Source organism: Papio anubis, chromosome 16 (assembly GCF_008728515.1).
Source record: "Papio anubis isolate 15944 chromosome 16, Panubis1.0, whole genome shotgun sequence".
Taxonomy (NCBI): Eukaryota; Metazoa; Chordata; class Mammalia; order Primates; family Cercopithecidae; genus Papio; species Papio anubis.
Window position 1 is genome coordinate 62,689,542 of NC_044991.1, and position 16,508 is coordinate 62,706,049.

Consider the following 16,508-nt stretch of genomic DNA (forward strand, 5'->3'; position numbering starts at 1 on the left):
AGGTAATCAGTTGATAATGATGCGGCCGGACCGGTACACTCGAAAAACTACTGTTCCAGTATATTTCAAGATGTTCCAAGAGTCTGAAACACTTGGCGCAGTTCCGAGCACAAGGCACACGAACGGTGCTATTGGCGTTTCTAACCCCGCAGAGAACTCCTCGCACCCCGGTCCTCAGAAGATCCACCCCGGACAGCAGAGGCCCGGGCAGTAGCGTCCAGACCCAATTGCCCGCGCAAGGGGGCGTGACAGCATTGGTGGGCGGGGCCGCCGGTAAGAGAACGCGGCTAAAGGTGGGGCCAAGGGTGCGGCTTGCTGCGCCTGCGTGAGGAAAAAGAGGGGGGCGTGGCTCCAGGCCGGAAGAGGGAATCTGTAGGGGCGGGCCGGCTGGCGTCCCCTTTCCGGCCGGTCCCCATGGAGGCGCTGGGGAAGCTGAAGCAGTTCGATGCCTACCCCAAGACTTTGGAGGACTTCCGGGTCAAGACCTGCGGGGGCGCCACGGGTAGGCCGCGGCGAGGCCGGGGTCGCGGGGAGGGGGGCGTCCTAGAGCTTGACCCGGGCTCCTGGACTCTGACTGGCCTGCCGGTGTCTAAGGGAGCGGATTCGAGGCCATTCTGAACCTCGCCCCTTGTCCTGCAGTGACCATTGTCAGTGGCCTTCTCATGCTGCTACTGTTCCTGTCCGAGCTGCAGTATTACCTCACCACGGAGGTAAGGGGCGGGGCTTAGTGCGTGGGCGGGGCTTGGCGTTCTAAGGGTAGGACCTTTAGGGGTGGGAGTGGGGAAGGAGAGGTTTGGGGCCAAGTCTTACTGAGGCATCGCTGCGCCAGGTGCATCCTGAGCTCTACGTGGACAAGTCGCGGGGAGATAAACTGAAGATCAACATTGATGTACTTTTTCCACACATGCCTTGTGCCTGTGAGTACCTCACCATGGATGGAAGTGGAGAGACCCAGGGTTCTCATGTGGGCTGCCAGATTCACACCTCCACCCTTAGGTTCTGGACTGGACCCCAGGACAACCTCCTTCTCCTAATCCCGTTCTGCCCCAGGACAGGCCCAGTATCCCCTTCCCCTCCAAAACCCACATCCCCTTGTCCCTAGGGTCCCAGTACCTTAGCCTGACTTTACTGCTTCCAGATCTGAGTATTGATGCCATGGATGTGGCTGGGGAACAGCAGCTGGATGTGGAACACAACCTGTTCAAGCAACGACTAGACAAAGATGGCATCCCCGTGAGCTCAGAGGCTGAGCGGCATGGTAACCAGGGGAAGGGGCTGGGTCTCAGATCCCAAAGCTGGACGTTCCCAAGCCTACATGCTGGCAAGTGGACTGTGGCAGGCATAGTGATATATTAAACAACTAAGACCTAGAGAAGTCAAGTGACTTGCCTAGGGTCCCCCAGCTTAGTAAGAGTCAGAGTGAGCTAAAATCCTCTATACATATTGAGTCGGGTAATCTACCTGGCTGCTATTCTCAGAGGTCCTCAATACCTGCACATGGTAGTTTGAATATGAGAGGTTTGAAGATAGGTCTTATGTGCTCTTACCTTGGTAGAACTGTCTAGATGGACCCAGGCTTCTCTGAGTGTTTGCTTTCCCAGCCCATCGGCTGAATTCAGCCCTTAATGTCCTTCCCCTTTGGAATGCAGGCGGTTTAAGATTAGAATTGAGGTTCTCAAGTCACATTGCCTGGGTTCACATCTAACTTTGTCTCCTGCAGTCTGTGAGCTTCAGCTAGAAAGTGGTGATAAAACAGTAGTACCAACCACATGGAATTGTAAGACCAATGAAGTAATATGTGTAAAATGCCTGGTTACAGAGTGGGGACCCACTTTTACCTTCCTTTCTTGCCTCCGTTAACTCAGTTTCCCACCACAGCAAAACCGTCCTCAAAGCTGGGATTTCTAACACCTTAGAGATTACTCTGGTGGGGAGTTTTATCATTTGTTGTTTCAGCAGATAAATACAGGACACCAGTGGAACCAACATAATTTGCTATAGGATTGGATATGGAGTGTAAGAGAGCAAAGTCATGGTTGTGGATTCCAACGCTTTCAGCCTGAGCAAATGAATGACTTGAGATGGAGATGACTGGAGGAGAAGGTTTTTTTGGTGGGCTATTAGATATCCACTACTGTGTAACAAAGTACTCCAAAAGTTAGTAGTTTGATACAATAAAAATTTGTTTTTTCGGTTTCCCTGGGTGAGGAATTTAGGAGTGGCTTGTTTGGGTGATTTGGGTTTAGGGTATCTCCTGAGGTTGCAGTCTTCTAAGGATTGATGGGGAACTGCAGGATCTACTTTATCTATCTATCTCGAGACAGAGTCTCACTCTGTCACCCAGGCTGGAGTGCAGTGGCACGATCTTGGCTCACTGCAACTTCTGCCTCCCAGGTTCCAGTGATTCTCCTGCCTCAGCCTCCTGAGTATTTGGGATAACCGGCGTGTGCCACCACGCCCAGCTAATTTTTTGTATTTTCAGTAGAGATGGGGTTGCACCTTGTTAGGCAGGATGGTCTTGATCTCTTGACCTCGTGATCTGTCCGCCTCAGCTTCCCAAAGTGTTGGGATTACAGGCGTGAGCCATTGCGCCTGGCCTACTTATTTGTTGTTTAAATTTATTTTTTTTCTGTCAAGCTGTTCTTTATTTCAGAGAGAGGGCGGGGCAGGGGGCTCAGTCTCTCTTGGCAGCAGCTTTCCTCATGATGGCCGGGATGTTGCTCAGCTCCTCCTCCCTCCTCTTGGCGCGTATGTGTGCCCCGCTCTTTTCTTGATGAACTTGAGGGCCCGTTTGTCGTTGGAGACCTTCAGTAACTCCATGGCGTGCTGCTCATACGGGGCAAAACCACACACCTCTTGGATCATGTCCCACATGAATTTGGTGTATTTGGTCAGGTGCCCACGGCGGCGGCTGTGCCTTGGCTTGCTCATATTCTTGGTCATCTTGTGGCCCTTGTCGAGGCACATAGCCATAGCGGGTAGCACAGAGCCATGGCTGCTGCTCTCCAATGACAGCTGTGGCAGAAGGGCGGGTGGCATGCAGGGATCTACTTTTTTTTTTTTTTTTTTGAGAGTCTCACTTTGTCACCCAGGCTGGAGTGCCATGGTGCGATCTCAGCTCACCGCAACCTCTGCCTCCCGGCTTCAGGTGATTCTCCTGCCTCAGCCTTCCGAGTAGCTGGGATTACAGGCGCCAGCCAACACACTCAGCCAATTTTTGTATTTTTAGTAGAAACAGGGTTTCGCCATGGTGGCCAGGCTGGTCTCAAACTCCTGACCTCAGGTGATCCACCCGCCTCGGCCTCCCAGAGTGCTGGGATTACAGGCATGAGCCACCATGCCCAGCCAGGGATCTACTTTTAAAGGGCTCACTCATAGGGCTGTTGGCCGGATGCCGCAGTGCCTCACCACATGGACCTCTCAGTAGGGCTGCTTGTGTGTCCTTACATCATGGCAACTGGCTTCCCCCACTTGGATCTTGTAAGTGAGCTGAGAGAGAACAAAGTAGAAACCATAACCTTCGGCCAGGCATGGTGGCTCACTCCTTGTAGTTCCAACACTTTTGGAGGCTGAGGCAGTTGGATCACCTGAAGTCAGGAGTTCGAGACCAGTCTGGCCACCATGGTAAAATCCCATCGCTACTAAAAATACAAAAAAAAAAAAAAAAAAAAAAAAGAATTAGCCGGGCATGGTGGCAGGCAACTGTAATTCCAGCTACTCGGGAGGCTGAGGCAGGAGAATTGCTTGAACCTGAGAGGTGGAGGTTGCAGTGAGCCGAGATTGCGCCACTGCACTCAAGCCTGGGCAACAAGAGTGAAACTCCATCTCAACAACAACAAAAAAAACTGTAACCTTTTTTATGACCTAACCTCAGAAGTTGTATACCATCATTTCTGCAATAAACTAGTGGTTACACAGGTCAGCCTGTTGTGGGAGAGGACTACATAAGGGTGTGAATACTAGGAAGTGGGGATCATTGAAGTCATCTTGGAAACTAGTTTCCACAGAGTAAGGTCAGGATTTGGGGGAAAGAGGAATCTTAGGTTTGGGTAAATTTGGGGTTCCTATTTTATACTCTGGTGATATTAAGAGGCAATTAGATGTACCAGTCTAGAATTTAGAGGAGTTATCAGTAGGTAGAGGGTAGTTTAAACAATTGGACTAAGTGAGGAAACTAGGGAGTAAATGTAGGTAGAGGAGAGGTCTAGGGCCTGTACCCTGGGCATCTCTAATTATTTAAAGTCAGGACAGGAAGGAAGATTGAGACAGATTAGCCATTGACATAGAAGAACCAAGAGGTGTCCCAAAAGCCAAGTGGAGAGAGTTTCAAGAAGAGAGTGAGCAGTTGTATCAGAAGCTACTGATAGTCCAGTAAAACGAGGAGTGAGAATTGACCATTGAAATTGACAACACAGAGATTCCTGGAGACTTTGAAAGGAACAATTTTGATACTGTTGAGGATGAGAATCTGATCAAAGAGCAATAAAGGAAGTGGAGACATTACCTATAGATGACTTTTGGAGTTTCACTGTAAGGGAGAGCTGAGAAATGGGGCGGGGTTTTAAAGGAGAAAGTGGTAAGATGGTGGGTTTGGTGGTGAGAGCAAGTGAAGTTCTGTTGCTTCTCTTTTCGTAGTGGAAATTGAAAGCAAGGACATTAGCTAAGTGAAGAAAGGAAGGTTTTGGGAGCCTAAGGAGAGAGGAGAAGGTCTAAGTCACCTTAGAGAATGGGAGAGTGAACCGATTAGAGGAATGAAGTGGAATTGCCAGGCAGTCCTAAGGGAGTTTCAGGCAAGGAGTAGGTACAGAGTGGAACAGAAGTGGTACAGAAGTAGGTACAGAATGGAACCAGGGTTTGGGTTTTGCTGGATTTGTAAAACGAAAGATGAGAGGAACAGGGAGTTGCGGTTATGTGCAAGAGAATAATTACAGTGGACCATGGGATTTAAGGAGGGAAGTGAGGACATGATAGTGTCAGTAGTGTCAAAGAATTGGTGGATTTCAGGTACTAAATAGTGAACTGGGAAAATAAGGGTAAGTAGTTGAAGACTCAGACACTTGAAGTTGAATTTGGGAAGGTTTGCAGTTATTGGCAATGACAGGATCTAGGTATGATTATGGAAATGGGTAGCCAAGGTGAGATGGCAAAATCAAGATTCTCATGAGTTGGGAGGTCAGTATTCAGTATTGAAATCACCAGTTATGATGGGGTGACTAGAGTGAGGCAAGGAGCCGGTGCAGAGGGAGAGGTCTGAGGAGAAGCATCATGGCAAGGAGGTTAGTGGCATACATGTTGGAATTAGCTGAAATCCGTTTCCTCAGTTGCATTGGGCAAAGTCACTTCTCATCAGTGAGCCTCAGCATCTTCTCAATAAAACAGGGATAATTACCCCCACCTTCAAAGAGTCATTGTGGGGATGAAATGAGACGATGGTTGTGAAGTACAGTGATCTGTACCCAGCTAATGTTCAGTATTTACTGTTAACTGTTTTCTTACTGTTTCTTTTATTAAAAGAATTGATAAGTATGTAGAAGTACTTAGTGCCTGACCCGTAGCATGTACTACATGAATATTAGTTATTATTATAACTTTTATTTATCCCCAGGCCGCTGGCCAAAGAGCTTGTGCAGGGACTGGGGCCACCAATTTCACTGTGTCTGGCCCCAGCTGATGCCTCTGCTTCTCCCCTCCCCTTAGAGCTTGGGAAAGTCGAGGTGACGGTGTTTGACCCTGACTCCCTGGACCCTGATCGCTGTGAGAGCTGCTATGGTGCTGAGGCAGAAGATATCAAGTGAGCCGGGGGAGTGGGAGCAGGGTTTCCATCAGGTGCCGTGTGTCAGTCAGCCTTAGCCTCAGTCAGACTGGCAGCTGGGGAGGTCAGACCAAGAATCTAGAGTGGGCGGGTATGTGCCTCTGTCATTGATCCTGGTGCAGGTGACTGAGGCTTTGTGACCAGGCCCCACCTGGGAGCTGCAGACCTAGAGATGAAGCTGAAGTGGTCTCTGCTCTTCTGCCTAGAGAAACGGTTCACAGGTGGTCTCTGGAGTCCGGCTGCCTGGGTTCTTCCCCTGTTTCGTTGGGCCAAGCCATGTAACCTCTCTATGTGAAGAGGGATGATAATAACATCTTCTTGTAAGAGTCACATATGGATTAGCTGTATACTGTGTGTAAATCACTGAGGTGGAAGGTCCGGCCCAGATTATCAGACCCTCAGTATCTGGTAACTACTGCTGTGTTTCCCAGGCCCTGACTTCCACAAGACTGATTCAGCAGGTCTGGAGTGGGGCCTGGGAATATGTACTTCCATCTTTTTTGGTTGTGGAAAAATATGTGACACAAAATATACCATTTTAACGATTTTTAAGTGTGCAACTCAGTGGCATTAGGTATCTTCATAGTGTCATCCAGTCACCACTGTCTGTCCTAAAACTTGTCATCACCCCAAACAATGGGAATATATATTTTTCACAGTCCTACTCTGGGCACAATGGCTCACACCTGTAACCCCTAGCACTTTGGGAGGCCGAGGTAGGTGAATCACTTGAGCTCAGGAGTTTGAGACCAGCCTGGGCAACACAGCAAGACCCTATCTCTACAGAAAATTTTAAAAATTAAAAAAAGAAAACAGTCCTTCTGCCACTGAGGAAACACATTTGGAGAATGTTTGGTGGTCAGGGATGAGTCTAGCAGAGCCTTCATTAGCAGGCAGAGCTGCTCGGGCTCTATTTCCCCAGATGCCAGCACTGGACTTGTGCCTCTTTGACACTCTCACCGTCACTCCCTGCCCTACAGGTGCTGTAACACCTGTGAAGATGTGCGGGAGGCATATCGCCGTCGAGGCTGGGCCTTCAAGAACCCAGATACTATTGAGCAGTGCCGGCGAGAGGGCTTCAGCCAGAAGATGCAGGAGCAGAAGAATGAAGGCTGCCAGGTGTACGGCTTCTTGGAGGTCAATAAGGTATCAGGAGGGATCAAGGCAAGATAGGTCCAGCTGGGCTGGGCAAGCTCCACTGGGAACCGAGGGCCCACTCAGGCTCTGAGTAGGCAAAAGGAGGACACAGCCAGAGAATGAGAGAGAATGTTCCTTACAGGTGGCCGGAAACTTCCACTTTGCCCCTGGGAAGAGCTTCCAGCAGTCCCATGTGCACGGTGAGTGATCTGCCCCTGCTGGAGAGATTTAGATGCTGGCTACCTTCTTGGTGAGTTTGAGTGGTCCTCTCCTGCCTGCTGCTCATTTGCCTTTGGCAACCATTTGGCCAGAGCAGGCCATCTCGGCAGCAGTTTGGCACAGTGGCTAAGAGCACAGGCCGAGGAGCCAGACTGCCTGCATTCAGATACCAGTTTCAGACCTTATTGGCTGTGTGACTTTGAGAAGATTTCTTCATCTTTTTGATTCCTGTTTTCTACTTTATAAAATGGTGATGAGGGCACTTAATCTCACAGGGTGTGTGTGCAGGTTAAAGATGATAGCACGGAGCCTGGCTTGTGGTAGGTGCTTGTTGAGATGGTAGCCGCCAGTGTCCGACGATGACCTGTGCATGAGGCTTTGGGAGAAGCAGAGCTAGGTTGGAGCACAGGTTCTGCCACTCCTGAGCTATGTCATATTTGGGAAATACTGAGCCCTATTCAGGTGCTTCTTCTGCAAAATGGGGATGATGATAATAGTACCCACTCATAGGGCTGCTGGGGTGAACAAATGAGATTTATTCTCATTCATTTGTTCATTCAGGCATTCACAAAATATTTAGTAATCACCTACTAGTCTAGTTGCTAAGGGTATAGTAGTGAACAGAGTCTGTGCCCTCAGAACATTCTAGTAAAGAAATAGACAATAAGTATATAAAATATAAATAGTCCCCAATTAAAAATGATTCATCTTGTAATTTTTTACTTTATGATGGGTATTACATGCATTTTTCACTTAACGATATTTTCTTTTTCTTTTTTTTTTTTTTTTTGAGTCTCACTCTGTCGCCCAGGCTGGAGTGCAGTGGCATGATCTTGACTCACTGCAACCTCCATCTCCCGGGTTCAAATGATTCTCCTGCCTCAGCCTCCTGAGTAGCTGGGTCTACAGGTGCGTGCCACCACGCCCAGCTAACTTTTGTTTTTTTTTTTTTGAGATGGAGTCTCGCTGTGCTCCCAGGCTGGAGTGCAGTGGCATGATCTCGGGCTCACTGTAAAGCCCGGCCTCCTGGTTCACTTATTCTCCCGCCTCAGCCTCCCAAGTAGCTGGAGACTACAGCCTGCCACCACCATGCCCGGCTAGTTTTTGTATTTTAGTAGAGACGGGTTTCACTATGTTAGCCAGGATGGTCTCGGATTCTGACCCGGATCCACCCGCCGCCTCCCAAAGTGCTGGGATTACAGGCTGAGCTAACTGCTCGCCACAACCCTTTTGTATTTTACTAGAGATGGGGTTTCATGCTGGCCAGGCTGAGCCCAACTCCTGACCTCAAGTGATCCGCCCACCTCGGCCTCCCAAAGTGCTGGGATTACAGGCATGAGCCACTGTACCTGGCCAACTTACAATGAGTTTATTGGGACCTAACCCCAGTGTAGGTCAGGAAGCATCTGTGTATGGTATTATCAGATGCTGTTAAGTCATGTGGACCAAAACAAGGCAGGATAAAGATGGTAGTGGGGAGGGGCTAGGGTAGGGCAGGGAGGGTCCTATTTTAAATATGGAGGTCAGGGAAAGACTCCTTGATGAGGTAATATTTGAGCAAAGACCTGAAGACAGTGAGGGAGCCAGCCATATGGATGTCTGGGGAGGAAGTGTTACAAGCAGAGATAACAGTAAATGCAAATTCCTGAGGCTAGAATGTGCTTGGCAAGTTCAAGATATAGTAAGAAGGTCAGGGTGGCTGGAGCAGAGGAGCATGCTTAGAAATGAAGTGAGAGAGGCCGGGTGCAGTCACCCACACCTGTAATCCCAGCACTTTGGGAGGCCGAGGCGTGTGGGTCACCTGAGGTCAGGAGTGCAAGACCACCCTGGCCAACATGGTGAAACCCTGTCTCTACTAAAAATACAAAAATTAGCTGGGTGTGGTGGCGCACACCTATAAACCCAGCTACTCGGGAGGCTGAGGCATGAGAATTTCTTGAACCTGGGAGGTGGAAGTTACAGTGAGCTGAGATCGTGCCATTGCACTCCAGCCTGGGTAACAGAGCAAGACTCCGTCTCAAAAAAAAAAAAAAAGTGAGAGAGGTCACAGGGCCATATCATGCAGGGCTTGCGGGGGCATTGTAGGGACTCAGGCCTTTACTCTGCATGAGATGAGAAGCCGTTGTAGGGCTTTGAAGAAGGTGAGGGATGATCCAACTTAACTTAAAAGGTAAGCGGCTCTCCAGCTGCTCTGTGGACAAGACTGGACAGGGGAAAGGACAGAAGCAGAGAGTCCCTTTAGGAGGCTCTTGCAGTGATCAATCCAGGCAAAAGATGGTGGGGCTCAGCCCAGAGTGGCAGTGGAAGTGGTGGGAAGTGACTGGCTTCTGGATGTATTTTGAAGGTAGAGCTGAGAAGAGTTTCTGATGGGCATTAGGGACAAAGGAAAAAGGAGTCAGGGATACCTTCAAAGTTTTGTACCTGAGTAGTAAGAAGGATGGAGTTGCCTATAATCCTAGCACTTTGGGAAGCCGAGGCAGGTGGATTGCCTGAGCTCAGGAGTTAGAGACCAGCCTGACCAACATGGTGAAACCCTGTCTCTACTAAAAATACAAAAAATCAGCCGGGTGTGGTAGTGTGCGCCTGTAGTCCCAGCTACTCAGGAGGCTGAGGTAGGAGAATTGCTTGAACCTGGGAGGCGGATGTTGCAGTAAGCTGAGATGATGCCATTTCACTCCAGCTTGGGTGACAGAGCAAGATTCCATCTCCATTAAAAAAAAAAAAAAGAAAAGAAAAGGATGGAGTTGCCATTTAACAAGATGAGGAAGATTCAAGGCAGGTTTAGATGTTCGGAAATGGGATCTTACAGCTGGTATTCGGCTTTTGACGCGTTCAGACCACTAGCGTCTAGGTGTCCTTCTAGACACACAAGGTGTCAAGTAAGTAGTTTTCCATTCAAGCCTGGAGTTCAGGGAGAGGACTTGCCTGGAGATGCAAATGTTGGCATCATCCAGCCACGGGACTGGATGAAATCACCCTGGAGGGGAGGGTAGATGGAAAAGAGGGGAGCTCAAAGGGCTGGGTGCCAGGCCTCCCACATTAGAGGCTAAAGGTGTCGGGGGAACTGACAGGGGAGACCAGTAAGAAACCTTGGTGGAGGAGGAGTGTAAGCCAGGCAGGATGTGGCAGGATGCCACACTCTGACAGGTGTTTCAGATACCGCATCAGATGCTTCTGGATGTCTAGCAGGAATTGGCCATGGGATATACAATGTAACAGTCATTTATTATAGCCTTGCCTGAGTCATTGGAGGGGTGTGATAGGACCACCCTCGAGTGGGTCCAGGAGGGAATGGGAGAGGAGTTGGAGCCAGTGAGTACTGACAGTTCTATAGTGGAATCTGCTTAGGGGAGGAGAGAGCATGAACTGAAGCTGGAGGGAAATGTAGAGTCGACGGAGGCTTTTCTAAGGACAGTGATGTAGCAAAATGTTAATATGCCGTTGGAAATTACTGACTAAAGAGACCATAAGTGATGCTCTAGAGACGAGACAAACAATGACCGGAGTGAAGTCCTGGAGAAAGAAGACAGAATCTGGTGCCTTACACATGTGGAAAGGCCAAACTTAGCAACAGGAGGAAAGGCAGGCTCTGTAGGTCCAGGTAGGGTGGTAGCTGGGGTGGCAAAAGTACATGGAGAGTCTCTTCTGAGTCCTCCTGTCTTCTCTGTGTTGTAGGAAGGAAGGTCCTCAGTTGAGAATGAGAAGAGAGGGAAGGAGGTATTGGAAATTTGAAAGAAAAGGTGTGACTGGTCATTTGGGGATGGGAGAATGCGTGGACTGGGGAGACGGATAAGATTGATGCAGCACTAGGGTCTCCCTGGAGTCTGCGGCTGTGAATGGAAAGAGAGCAGTCAGCGTGGTCATCTGTGTGGGAATGGACTCAGTAGACAGAACGTTGGAATCGCCTTGGGTTTGGTGTTGCCAGGTGCCTGCAATGGTGAGGGAGTCAAATATGTAAAGAAGTCATCCTGATTCTGGACCACAGCCTATAAGTTAGGAAAGGAGGAAAGACAGGATGTGGGGAAGCCAGTGAGGGGCAGGAGGAACAAGGGACTGCAAGTCCTGAGTGTGGTGTCAACAAGTTATCAGAATTGGTGGACTGGAGGAAATTAGAAAGCTAGTGGAACATGAGTTGCTTGAAAGTGAAGTCACGGAAGGGGCTTTGTTAATGACAAAGCTTAGGGAATGGCCAACAGATCAAGTGGCTCAGGTAGGCAGAGCACAAGATCAGGAAGGAAAGGATGTCCAGGAACTGGGAGGCCAGGGTACTAGAAGGATCATCTACGTGGATATGGAAATCACTAGAAACTGACAGAGGTAGTACAGGAGAGAGTGGCAGGCAGTTGCCCAAGCTGTTGAAAAATGGCAGGGGAGAACAGTCCTGGAGGCTCCATGTAGATATCTAGGTGACTGAAACAAGCAGGGCTGCTTTGTCATGAGCTTCAAAGCTGGGGATTTTTTTTTTTAGACTGGAATGCCATGGTGTGATCTTGGCTCACTGTAGCCTTGACCTCCTGGACTCAAGAGATCCTCCCACCTCAGCCTCCCAAGGAGCTGAGACCACAGGCACATGCCACCATGCTTGGCTCATTTTTCCTTTTTTTTTTCGCAGAGACAAGGTCTTGCCATGTTAACAGGCTCCTGGGCTCAAGTGATCTTCCTGCTTGGCCTCCCAAAGTGGTGGGATTAGAGATGTGAGCCATTTTGCATTTTTAAGGCAGATAAAGGGAAAGTGATCTGGAAGTGGCAGTAAGGAGGAAGACAGACTTCTCTTTAGGCCAGGGAGGAGGTTGTGTATGGAGAGAAGACAGTCACACGTTGAGGGGATGCCAGGGAGTTAGTGCCTGGAAGGAAGAGCCAGGCTGAAGCAAGAAAGTGAAGAGGAACCCAGGGGTTGAAGGCAGGGCTGGGGAAGGTGGGAGTTGGGGTCACAGTAAAGCTTGGACAGAGCCGCGTGGTGACAGAGCCCAGGCTGTGAAGATGGCCTCTCAAAGTGGTTGAGGTGAACAGGAGGGTAGCTCTGCTGGTCTTCAGGGCAGCCTGTGGGGGTGGGTGCTGGAGGACCCTCTAGAGCTCTGGAACCCCCTCTTCACTTTGGAGGAAGCTGGGAGAAAAGGGTCTTGCTGGGATGATAGGAAGATGATCAGTGTCAAGCTGTTGGCACAAGGCCTGGCAGGCACTCAGTAGGACACAGAGCCAGAATGGCAGCCTCTCGGCCTGGGACTGTTAGACTTGTGGATCCCAGGGCCAGGGGTGCTCTGTACCTGGAAGGATGTATAAACACAAAGCTACACTTGCCTAAGGCCAGAGATCTGGCTGAATTGAGGCCTGGGAGTGAGTTTCTAATATCCTTGTTGATTGGGGCCGGGGTGGGTAATAATCTCTTACAGTGTAAATTTTACAAGTATTTTTCCATCTTAGATCCCACCTGATCCTTAGGACAGCCCTTTGCAAAGGAGAACACTGAGGCCCAGAAAGGGCAAGTGATTTGCCCAAGGCCATACAGTCAGGAACTTGGCTCCTTGGGCTCTAGGCCTCTTGTCTTTCCTAGGCCACTCTGTCTCCTGCTCCTCTCTGGCCAGATTAGTTCACTCTCGAGGAGGGGCCCAGGTGGAGGCTTGTTAGCTGGGGCCAGACTGTGTTGCTGAGGCAGAATGTTCCTGTCTTCCTTCCTGCCACATGTCTTGCTCCATAGTTCTTATTGTGAAGCTCTGAATCTGTCTTCTCTCTCCTCCCTCCCCCATGCTGCAGTACATGCTGTGGAGAGTAAGTGGCCCCGCCCCCCAGGGAGGCCAAGCCCCCACTTCTGGGGCAGCCTGCCCTACCGGGATGCGGGGAGGTTGGATGGGTCTGTGATTGGGTCTTCTCTGACCTGGTTGCTGGGTGACTATAAAAAGGACTGGGATGTATCTTTGAAGTATGGTTCCTTGCAGCAGGAGGGATTGAGGCTAGAGGGCAGGAGTAACTTGTTCTGGAACAGTTGGTACAGGGTCCCCATGGGATTTCCTCTGGGGACCTTTGAGGGTGGAGGCAGGGAACGAGTGGATGGCATTCTCGGGTCCTACCTCACTTTGAGGTTCAGTGATTTGCCATCAGCTCCAGTTAGTGAGAGCCCATAGTCAGTGGGTTTTGTTTTTGGAGATGCAGGCAGGGCCATGCTGGGAGTGAAGGCCTAGAGTTCCCTGTGGATGTCAGGGAGGAACCAGGGTCTGTTCTTATGACTCCTGAGGAGGGCATGAACTCTCACACAGGCCCAAGGCTTGCCCTTTCCGGCCGTCCTTAAGCAGGACCAGGAGAGGCCAGGCTGGAGAGGGAGTGAGGGGTCAGAGAAGACAGGTGGTTTGCAGTCTAGAGGGAGGAGTGAGGAGGCCAATGCTGCTCCTACTAATGACACCTTCTCCCTTCTTTCCTAGTCCATGACTTGCAGAGCTTTGGCCTTGACAACGTACGTACCAGATGGAAACCATGGAGGGCAGGTGGGGGTGGGAGGCTTGGTTGCTGCCTTCATTTCCTTGTAGGAACATCCTGGGATCAGGGAGTGCTTATAGAAAAATACACCATGTTCTGAATGGGGATCCAGCCTGAGGGTTAAGTGAGAGTGACTTTTGAACTGAGCTCTGAGCAGGCTAGGGGCAAGGTTGGGGTTGGATAAGAGCATGCTAGACAGACAGACCTCAGCACAAGGTCAGGTGGGATCGTGGCCCTTCTAAGGAACTGCAGGGCAGGTGTGGATGCGTGAGGCTGGAGAAGTCAGCAGGGACTAGACCACACAGGACTCAGAGGCCACGCTGAGGAGTCACATCTTTCTCCTGAGAACAGTGGAAAGCTGTTGGCCTTCTTTAAGCAGAGTCATGACATCATCAGACTTGTATTTTCTGAAAGATCCTTCCAGTGACTGAGTTGGATACACAGGGGAGCAAGAAGGGAGTGCCTCTGGGGGCTCACAGCCTCCAGACTCAGCCTCCATAGCCTGGACCTCCAGGCAAAACCAGCACCTGCCACTCTGTGTGTGCCTAACGTATGAGTGAAGCTGGTATTTTAAGAAATCTGAAACCTGGCCAGCCATGGTGGCTCATGCCTATAATCCCAGCACTTTGGGAGTCTGAGGCAGGCGGATCACCTGAGGTCAGGAGTTCGAGACCAGCCTGGTCAACTTGGTGAAACCCCCATCTCTACTAAAAATACAAAGATTAGTTGGGTATGGCAGCACACACCTGTAACAGCTACTCAGGAGGCTGAGGCAAGAGAATTGCTTGAACCCAGGAGGCAGAGGCAGTGAGCCCAGATCACGCCACTGCTCTCCAGCCTGGGCAACAGAGTAAGACTTTGTCTCAAAAAAAAAAAAAAAAAAAAAAAATTCTGGAACCCCAGGAGTTTGCAGGCTGTGGAAAGAAGAGTTTCTAGGTGAGGAGTGGGGGATACCTGTCCCAGGGATGTTGTCCCCTTAGGGCCATAGCCTCCCCTTTCTCCCACATCTCCACAGACAGACCCAGGTGTCCCTGTCTGCTACTGTCATCAGAGCTTTGGATGAGCTCTGGATGGTGTTGTTTGCAGATCAACATGACCCACTACATCCAGCACCTGTCATTTGGGGAGGACTATCCAGGCATTGTGAACCCCCTGGACCACACCAATGTCACTGCACCCCAAGGTACCAGCCCGGGAGGCAGCCCCCAGCCACAGAAGGCCTGCCGGGCACCCGTACCCAGTGCTTTGTTTTCCCCTCAGCCTCCATGATGTTCCAGTACTTTGTGAAGGTGGTGCCCACTGTGTACATGAAGGTGGATGGAGAGGTGAGTCAGGGAGCTCCCTCCCCTCTAGAGTCTCCTGCGTGCTGCCAAGCACTGGAGTTCCTGCATTTTATTCCGTCAGCCTGGGGAGTGAAAACTGCCTCGTCCTCACATGGTGGATGAAAGACTGAGGCCCAGAGAGGGTGGGGGATTTGCCCTCCCAGCCAGATTGCAGGCCTGGGGCTGTCCGATTCAAAGCGTCTGCTCTTTGCGCTGTCCTCACCGCCTCCATCTGTTCCTCTGGTGCCCATCGTCTGCCTGCCTCACTGTCCCCTGTGGTCTACCTGGGCTGGGGGTTAGTCAGGGCAAGCCTCTGTGTACCCGCTCCTGAGGCTGCCGTGGCCTGTGGAGCAGCATCTCAGCAGAGTGGCAGGATGCAAGGGACTGAGGGCAGAGGAAGTCAGTTCAGCCTTGGTGGTGCGTCTTTGGAGAGTTGCTTCTCAGCCTGGACCCCTGTGAGAACACCCACTAAATGCTGCCAGGATAGGTAAACTGTAAAGAGCTGGCATCTGGAGGGGAAGGCTGAGGCCAAGGCTAGGAGAGGGGGTCTGGCAGGCCAGGCCTTGCAGTGCAGGCCACCAGCACAGTGCCATGTTTTCTCCCCGCACGGTCAAGGCTCAGCAGGAAAGGGGAAGGAGCAGGGGTAGGGCTGATGGTGGCTGAAGCCAGGTCCTAGCCCTAGCCCTGGTCTAGGCTCCCCTCCCACCCCAGGTGCTGAGGACAAATCAGTTCTCTGTGACCAGACATGAGAAGGTCGCCAATGGGCTGTTGGGCGACCAGGGCCTTCCCGGAGTCTTCGTCCTCTATGAGCTCTCGCCGATGATGGTGAAGCTGACAGAGAAGCACAGGTGAGGGCAGGGGCAGAGTGGCCTCTGGGGGCCTGAGCCTGAGGGAGGAGTGTGCCTGCTGAGCCCACCCGCTCCCTCCACCAGGTCCTTCACCCACTTCCTGACAGGCGTGTGCGCCATCATTGGGGGCATGTTCACAGGTAAGAGGCCCAGGGTGTCTGTGAGCTGTAGGGTGGGGAGAGTAAAGCCTGGGTGCCCCAGGTTTGGTTGGGGGTGAAGGGGCAGATGCTGGCCTGGCCAGTTAAGTGACAAGGCTCTCAGCGTCAAAAGCCAAGGCCCTCACTGGGCCAGTGCCAGCCCTTGTCTCTCTCCCAGTGGCTGGACTCATCGATTCACTCATCTACCACTCAGCACGAGCCATTCAGAAGAAAATTGATCTAGGGAAGACAACGTAGTCACCCCTCAGCGCTTCCTCTGTCTCCTGTCTCTCCCTGGCTTGTGGTTGTCCCCCAGCCTCTGCCACCCTCCACCTCCTCAGTCAGCCCCAGCCCCAGGTTGATAAATCTATTGATTGTGATAGTACTCACTGGTCTCCGTGTGATCCTTGCCATGGCTAGAGCCTCATCCTGGCCACTCATTGAAGGCAATCGTGACTGATGGATCGGGGCCCAGAGCCCTCAGGAGCCCCCACATGGGCATCTCCTAGTTGACTGACTGGGGTTTATTCAAACCAGACTCATGTCCAGCCCACAGCCCTGGGTC

General features: G+C 51.0%; 1 protein-coding gene and 1 pseudogene across 4 annotated transcripts; one reads left to right on the forward strand and one right to left on the reverse strand.

The window, feature by feature from the left end:
• The first annotated feature begins 336 nt into the window (after nucleotides 1-336).
• On the forward strand, nucleotides 337-16,328 carry ERGIC3 (ERGIC and golgi 3). 4 transcript variants are annotated; one of them, XM_009216229.2, is made up of 14 exons: nucleotides 337-502; nucleotides 640-710; nucleotides 830-917; nucleotides 1,139-1,258; nucleotides 5,698-5,791; nucleotides 6,793-6,958; nucleotides 7,092-7,149; nucleotides 12,920-12,934; nucleotides 13,582-13,613; nucleotides 14,723-14,819; nucleotides 14,897-14,961; nucleotides 15,652-15,806; nucleotides 15,891-15,946; nucleotides 16,122-16,328. In XM_009216229.2, the coding sequence occupies exons 1-14, from the start codon at nucleotides 415-417 to the stop codon at nucleotides 16,199-16,201; spliced, it is 1,185 nt and encodes a 394-aa protein (XP_009214493.1). In that variant the 5' UTR covers nucleotides 337-414; the 3' UTR covers nucleotides 16,202-16,328. The 4 variants fall into 4 exon arrangements, with proteins under 4 accessions (XP_009214493.1, XP_009214494.1, XP_009214495.1 ...); NM_001169094.1 differs by having other exon boundaries at nucleotides 415-502; nucleotides 15,670-15,806; nucleotides 16,122-16,201; XM_009216230.2 differs by lacking the exon at nucleotides 12,920-12,934.
• On the reverse strand, nucleotides 2,675-3,113 carry LOC101014089 (annotated as a pseudogene).
• Nucleotides 16,329-16,508: the final 180 nt, after the last annotated feature.

Coding starts and splice junctions, on each gene's coding strand:
- ERGIC3 (XM_009216229.2), top strand. CDS start 415: ATGGAGGCGCTGGGGAAGCTGAAGCAGTTCGATGCCTACCCCAAGACT. Junction 5,792..6,792: donor GCTGAGGCAGAAGATATCAA/GTGAGCCGGGGG, acceptor CCTGCCCTACAG/GTGCTGTAACACCTGTGAAG. Junction 15,947..16,121: donor CATTGGGGGCATGTTCACAG/GTAAGAGGCCCA, acceptor TCTCTCTCCCAG/TGGCTGGACTCATCGATTCA.